Raw genomic sequence first — 7,743 nt, 5'->3', positions numbered from 1 at the left:
AATTCCGATGTACGATCAATAAGCACGATGATTAACCTCAATATACGACTACTAACCCCAAAGTTCAGCAACTAACCCTGATGTATGATGACTAACCCCGGTGTTAGTAGCAGCACAGGCTGGGAATACCACCTTAATGTGCAGTAAAACATTCTACGCATAGTTTGTGTGTTCTCCTACGTATTTATATACTTGTTTAATAACTATTGTGTTGTAACTGCACAAGTAACTCCTTAACCTTCTTGCAACCCTATAGCCCTGAACACTCTTACCCTCCTCAACCCCCATAACCCGTCCCCGTTCATCCTCAGGCCACCCTCTACCCCTCACTCGTGAATGCTTCAGATTCACGTGTCGATACTCTCGGAGTTCATACCTTACGGAAAAGGTGGAGTGGCAACGCTAAGGAGGGAGGGAGATAGGAAGAAACTGGTTCACAAATAGGGTGGTGGACGAGTGGAACAAGCTTAGCAACTTTGTAGTAAGTGCTGGTACTCTGGAAAGTTTCAAAAGGAGGCTAGATAGATTCATGGATGATAGAGAGTGGTAGTAACTCTCGACAGGAGCTGCCATGCACAGGCCAACCGGCGTATTGCAGACTCCTTATGTTCTTATGTTCTAAGTGTACTAGTCAGAAGTCTCCAACTGTATATCACCATTTAGACGGTCCACACGATATGAGGGACAGAGTTAAAGGAAATAAGAAACACAATACAGTATATTTATATTAACTTCATTACAATAACTTCAAGAATGTAAACATTCTAATATAACCTAATGAGTATGAACAGAGATGAAAGAGAGAATAGAACGCAATAAGTTATTTCCAAGATAGTGTAGACAATCAGACTAATACGATTAACTGATCTCGACGAGGGCGGCCAGAGCCCCGGTGAACGCAGCATTATAATCGCAGGCAACCTCGTTGTGGACGTAGTCCTTGCGGTCATCTGTGTAATCGCCATTCTGTAATAGCAATAAAATTATTGCACCAAAATGTATTTATTCTAGTAAACTTCTTGCATTTTAGTGTAAGAACCTGACAGATGACAAGTGCTTAGACTACATAATAATAATAATATACCTCTCTGGCAATAGAAACATGACCTGCTGTAACTGACCTGTGCTGGACCACCGACAAGGGCGCCGTACAGAACGTGGTGGTTGGGACCGGGGTTTTCGAAAGCGCCTCCACAGTCTGCTGGGGGGTATGGGCAGGAGCTGAGGAGGGAAAGGCACACGTGACAACCTCAGTATGACGCAAGAATAAGTTGTTAGTTACAAGTTGGAAATTAAGTTTGTAACACCAAGCATTAGTTGTAGTCTGGTGTCCTTTTATTCATTTTTGTTTTATTATACTGTTATGACGTTCACTCATAATAGTTAAATAAAAGATATGCAGGTAATGGTTCCAGTTTCTTGTACCTGGAGCGGTGATGGGGCCTCTCAGGGGGGTCCTCGCCGAAGCCCACCACGAAGGACCTGTGGTAACGGGAGTTGGCGCCCAGCAGTTGACCGATCTGTTCCCTCCCCCACTTCTGGTTGGCTTCTGTGTCAAAACCATTCTTACCAGCCTGCAAGTTTTTAAATAAGATATTAAATGTTGTTACGTTAGAACCTATATAATTTTAAGACAGAAAAGTTGGGTGTAAAGATTTCCTGAGTTGTGCTCTCTTATGAGGCAAAGAGACATAAACAGTCAAAACGTGTGAAGCGCATCTTTACAATATGCGCACAAAGCCCACGTTCCTCCTCTTAAATCTTCGTAAGTGGAGAAAACTTCCTATTTTTCATCCGCAATGTTATAATTTAATAAACAATTGTCCAAGATGTGGAGGCATAAACTGACCCAGAGGGAGAGAAAAGCAACGTTGGCAGCGTGACGGTTGGCGCCCCAACTGTCCAAGTAAACCAGACCCTCAGGGGTATACGACGCCTCATTCTTCAGCCAGTCCAGGAACTTGTTAAGAGGGTCTGAGTACTCACTGGAGCCGTCAAGCAGCCAGAAGAGTGCCTGTGGAGTGAACGAGAGTTAATACACGGTGAAAACTGATGAAAGACTAAATATTGTAGTGTGAAGCTCTACCAAGGCATATTCTAATGAGGGGGTGGGATCTATAACTCCGCCAAGGGTTGTGTAGTTCCAGACAACTGTCATGCTAGAAGGTTAGCTTTTGTAACATAGCCATGATTATTTCCGAGAGAGAGAGAGAGAGAGAGAGAGAGAGAGAGAGAGAGAGAGAGAGAGAGAGAGAGAGAGAGAGAGAGAGAGAGACTATGTATTAGCAAAGTTACCCAACTGAGAAGATACATTAAAATACAGAGTAAAAAATAACAAAAGTAAGAACTAAGTAATGGGCAATGAGAAGAATAAATTGGGCTTCCTATCATCCAGATGTAAGCTACATAGGGACTAATATCCTCACAGATACTTTGATATTCAAATTACACTTCGATAAATATAACGTCTGTTCGTGTTCATGGAAGAATGCATATTTAATATTTGCATAAATGACATATTTCATTTAATCCCCCCAAAAATCAAGATTAACTTACGAAGACTCCAGCCCTCTTGTCGTCCCATGAGAACTGAACCACAGCTCCAGATAGGTTGAACTCTTCCCAGTGGCCACGGGCGCGGGTGAGGTATTCGTCGTCGCCTGTTGCTCGTGCCAGCCACAGAGCCGCCCAGCAAAGTTCGTCACCGTATCCACTCCACGAGCTGAGGAGAAGACGGGCAACAGTTTATTCATGTGCTGAGGTTAGTAATCTGCTGGTGATACTGACCTACTGGAGGTACCCGCCATAAAATGTGTGTGTGTGTGTGTGTGTGTGTGTGTGTGTGTGTGTGTGTGTGTGTGTGTGTGTGTGTGTGTGTGTGTGTGTGTGTGTGTGTGTGTGTGTGTGTGTGTGTGTGTGTGTGTGTGTGTGTGTGTGTGTGTGTGTGTGTGTGTGTGTGTGTGTGTGTGCTTGTGTGTGTGTGTGTGTGTGTGTGTGTGTGTGTGTGTGTGTGTGTGTGTGTGTGTGTGTGTGTGTGTGTGTGTGTGTGTGTGTGTGTGTGTGTGTGTGTGTGTGTGTGTGTGCCATAAACGTTAGATAATATTCCGCGAGTAACCTAGGATCAGCTTTGACAAATTTGTTGGTCCCTTTCTGAAAACTTCCTTCGCTAGTCCGATTCAAATAGACTTCCAGATTTAGGGAGGTTTTATTAGTTACATTACATTAGATAGATACAAGATTAAAGTAAATTTGACCTTATGTAAGATGATCATTTGACCCACTTTTCCTAACCCTTTAGGAGTAATGCATAAAAGAGTTGAATATTGTGACCAGAACGCCTGTGGTGGTATAGTAACGGGGTTATGGAGTGAATATCAGACTGCGTGAGTAAGAGAATTAGCATAAACATGTGGCTATGTATGAAAAGGAAGCATAACACACACACACACATGACAGCTTCACCACAGGACACAACACGTACTGGTAGTAGCTGGTGGCGTCTGTGATGGAGTTGTCGTACAAGTCACGATATTTGTCTGCAAACTCGTAGAGCTCCTTGGCCACATCCAAAGCCTTAGCGGCGTAGGCTGGATCCTTCTCCTGGAAACGTAAAGTGACGGATGGTAAGACGGGAGACAACCGAGACAATTTATCGAAATGAAGTACAGCCTTAATTAATGAGATAATATGATGCAATTTCAGTAACAGCAAAAAGAAAGATATTTTGCGAAAAGGTAAAGAGAGAGAAGAATGTCAGTAAGGAGGTATTGTCGTGAGAGATAAGGACAAGTGAGGGAAGTGACAGATAAGATAAGAGGAGTGACACCGGATAGTATACCGGGAAAATCAGCCGTTACCTTGAAGACTATAGATGCTCCGGCGAGGGCAGCGGCTGTCTCAGCTGCCAGATCACTACCTGTAGGAAGGAGACACGAACTCCTCAGTTATGTCTCAGATTATTGTTAGGAAGACACTTAACATTCTAACCAGTACATTTATTGCCATATTTACGTTATAATTCCTGGCTGAGATTTACGAAAGTGAGACCCAGAGGCAACACAAAAGTTTTAATGGAGTCAATCATCACAGAGAACATCTCAGCGCGTCGACGTACTAACCTGGGTGAGCTTCATCAATCTTGTAGGAAGGACGTTCCATGATCATGTCCTCAGGTCGACCCCAGTAGGAATGATCAAGGTCGCCTTTCCCCACCTGAAGAATGGAGCAATGAGGATAGAGTGAATTTCATTGACATACAGACGGTAGTTTTGGGGGTTTGCCTTTAACGGGATAAAATTTTGTCTGTCAGCATCAGTTTAGTTTGGTCCTCCTCATTACCATACCTACACCTCCCCTTTTATCCTGAAACATCTACTACTCGGTATCACTTGTTACAGTAATGTGTCTGGAATATTACTCTGCTCATTTCCCTCATGATAAGACACAAGTAACCCCAAGACTCCAGTGAAATTCCTTATTGAGTGCCGGAACCTTGAGTGATCTTTGGAACCTTTATTAGGTTATTTAGTTAACTTTTTTTTTTTAAATTGCTTGTGAATAGTGATTTACTGAGAGCAACAACTGACCTGACCGTAGAATTCGTCTTTGGCAGTGTGAGCCTTGAGGAAGTAGTCGGTGGTCCACTTGACCGCAGCCTGAGCGTACTCCGTCTGACCTGTGGGGGACAACCAGGGTCTTTAAAACTCGGTGTCCGGGCATCAAACTCTGATGCGTATTTTTCGACAGAAGATATCAGTGACGAATAAGGTTTATCTCTTAACACTTGGATTACTAACATATTTCCTGTATACTGTCGTTTAGTTGCTCAATTACTCTGACTTGTGATTAGTTCATTTTACTGAAAGGATTTGAAAACCTGCAAATACTTAATTTTTTTATATAATAATCAGTAGATTGTAACCTTTGGTTCACTTCGGCAACAGGATTTATGAGAGGCACAAATTAAGACTCACCGGCAGCCTCGTGTCCATCAGCAAAGTCAATTAGGCCCCAAGCCAGGACAGTGGAGGTGTAGGCCATAGGAAAACCAAATTTCACGTGGTCGCCAGCTGAAGACCAGGAAAACAGGGACAATATTAGTAAATATTGACATGATTTATATAAAAAATTATTATTTTTGTTTGAATCTCTCTCATTCTCTCTCATTTCCTCTTACCGTCATAATAGCCGCCAGTAAGGTCGTGACCTACATCAGAGCCGTCGCCAAGGGCAGAGTCGCCTCGCCAGGTGATCCTCTGGTCTGCAGGCAGAGGACCTGACCGCTGGGCCTCGTAGAACAAATACGACATACACAGTACCTGAGGGTGAGAGAAGAGATGAAAAACTCGTTGAGTTAGGATTAATACAACAGGTGAGGAGCGAGAAGGCAAAGAAGGGAGGAAGGAAGTGTACATGTTTGTCTCCACTACCCTCCTCCGCCCTCACGGAGATAAAGTAATTGTATAATATGGATTTTCTAATCTTCTGCTTCTCCATGTCAGTCGCTTTGTATTATCATTCCTCCTCGTACAGCTATTCTTTAAGTAAAAAATCGAATAAAATCGAATGCCTATTACATCCCGTTTCGTGATATGACAATTTACTCATAAATTCATTACTTCTTGTCAATATAATGTCGAATTGCCTCACACACACACCTCCCTCCCTGTATACTCATATAAATCCTGTAATTAGAGGAGCACTTCACGGTTGTTATAAAGCGACTGTTCTCTCCTACTGAGTGCATAACAAGTTGGCCCTCGTGTTCGTTGATGGCCGGGCGTAGGGCCACGTAAGGTGTTGAAGCTGTCGCCAACACAACAACCACATCCCAAGTGTCAAGGAATAATCCGAGAAGGCCGGACAACTCGCCAACTGCACTGGATACTGACCTGGCTGTAGTCATAAGGCTTCATACCCGTTTCATCACAAGGATTCGGCAGCGGGGAAGGAGTGGTGAAGGCCGCGTCTGTGGGAGTGAGGAAGGTGAGAGAATGAGAACTAACTGAGGATGTGATGGTGAGTGGGTGGCTTAAATAATGGTGTAGCGGAGATGAGAAAGGTAGAAGTGGTGAGGTAATAGGAATTGACAAGATGGAAAGAAGTGGTGAAGAAAAACAAGTTAACTAGGAGAGGTGGTGATGATGAGAAAGAAAGAATAGGTGATAAAGAGGAGCTGGTGAGAAAAGAAGGGAAGCTAGTTCTAGTTGGGGGTGATACTATTAGGAGGGTCATACACATAGCCTAGGTTTTACATTGATATAGATTATTATAGACCATATAGGAAACTGTTATATATGTGTCATTGTTATCAAGTACTTACCACAGATTTCTACGCCGTTCATCACCTCGTTGATAATAAGAGGCAGCACGCCGGAGTAGTGCACTTGGAAGGTGAATTTGATCTCATCTCCTGAACCCGCGTTGATTTGTGGGCCATTGAGGGTGAAATGTGTGTCGTCCTTCTTGGTCACCTGCCCCTGGTAGTACTGTCAACGGCAAGAACATAAGTTAGATTGGCACATGTATTATGCAGTTCATTCTCAGTAAAGCTCACAAATATTCGGACAAAATGTAATCTTCAGAAAAAAAAACGTATAAAGTTAAACACCAATAAACACAGCCATAAATGTCTACAGTTGTACTTTACACAGGTTTCGGCAGTAATGAACTGAAGAACACGGACTTACGTCTATGGAATCTACGGGTTGACTGAAGGCAAAATCCAAAGTAAGACCGTTGATGTCCACGGGAGCTACAGCACTGAAGTCCGCTTGGTAGTTGCCCGGCCACTTGTTGCCGAAAACAACATTGTCACACTGCGCCTTCGCTCCTGCGACCAACCACACAAATAAGAACTTAGGATCTTTCCTAAACTTAAAATGATTAATTGGTTTGTCCTTTGTTGAGATAACTGCCTACTCCTTGATCAAGGAATTTTTCGCCACACAGACGTCGTCTTGAGTTCCGCACTTATTCATTTTATTTTGCTAATGTATAGCTCTATCTTGACACATCCCACTACGCTTACTTTTTAATTAGAAATGTGTATAACTTGGCAATCCTTGAAGCATGTTTTGCTCCGCCTCGTTGTATGAGTCTCCTACAGGAATGTGTCATTATAACAATAATAATAATGACAAGAGTCTGACCCATAATTCCAATCTACAGAAATATAATGTAAATGAGTTTTAACTTTTAAAATCACAAATATGTCACAATACCTTCAGCAAGTTCTTGCAATACAAAAAAGTGTGGTGAAAAAACTGGGCTGGAAAATTTAACTGTACAGTATGACGAAGACGTGAGTACAATCAAAGACAAAAGTCGCGTCACGGTTTTGTCCGAAAATTAAATATAACTCGTGAAACATTATGAGAGCCTCCTACCACAAGGCAGAGCACACCAAAAGTTTTAGCCCTTCGGCATATGTTTTCACCAAATTTCACGACATGACTTTTGTCTTTCATTGTACAAAATTGTTAACAAGATATTGATGATAAGAATTTTACAACCAGTAAGACATCTTAGCAGAGATGTGTGTGTGTGTGTGTGAGAGAGAGTACCTGCGAGGAGGAGGGCGAGTGTGACGGCCCCCAGCAGGCAAGTCTTCATTGGGGCAACAGTCATGACTACAGCAAACTGTGGAGCTGAAGGGTCAGGTCCTCCCTCTTATATATACACCTGGTTATCGCCCCCCTCCCCCTTACTTGACGTCATATCCTCGGGAATTAAAAAATTCAA

The 7,743-nt window shown here is 42.9% G+C and overlaps 1 protein-coding gene across 1 annotated transcript; it reads right to left on the bottom strand.

Moving 5' to 3' along the window:
- Nucleotides 1-707: 707 nt before the first annotated feature.
- On the bottom strand, nt 708-7,665 carry LOC121865166 (endoglucanase E-4-like). Its single transcript, XM_042364473.1, has 15 exons — nt 7,566-7,665; nt 6,690-6,832; nt 6,323-6,488; nt 5,892-5,968; nt 5,177-5,318; nt 4,974-5,069; nt 4,587-4,675; nt 4,119-4,212; nt 3,858-3,916; nt 3,482-3,600; nt 2,557-2,722; nt 1,850-2,014; nt 1,426-1,574; nt 1,122-1,221; nt 708-966 (listed from the first exon to the last, which is right to left on the bottom strand). The coding sequence occupies exons 1-15, from the start codon at nt 7,627-7,629 to the stop codon at nt 859-861; spliced, it is 1,737 nt and encodes a 578-aa protein (XP_042220407.1). The 5' UTR covers nt 7,630-7,665; the 3' UTR covers nt 708-858.
- Between the last annotated feature and the right edge of the window lie 78 nt (nt 7,666-7,743).

Source organism: Homarus americanus, unplaced genomic scaffold (assembly GCF_018991925.1).
Source record: "Homarus americanus isolate GMGI-L3 unplaced genomic scaffold, GMGI_Hamer_2.0 scaffold37678, whole genome shotgun sequence".
Classification (NCBI taxonomy): domain Eukaryota; kingdom Metazoa; phylum Arthropoda; class Malacostraca; order Decapoda; family Nephropidae; genus Homarus; species Homarus americanus.
This window is presented reverse-complemented; position numbering and strand designations above follow the sequence as displayed.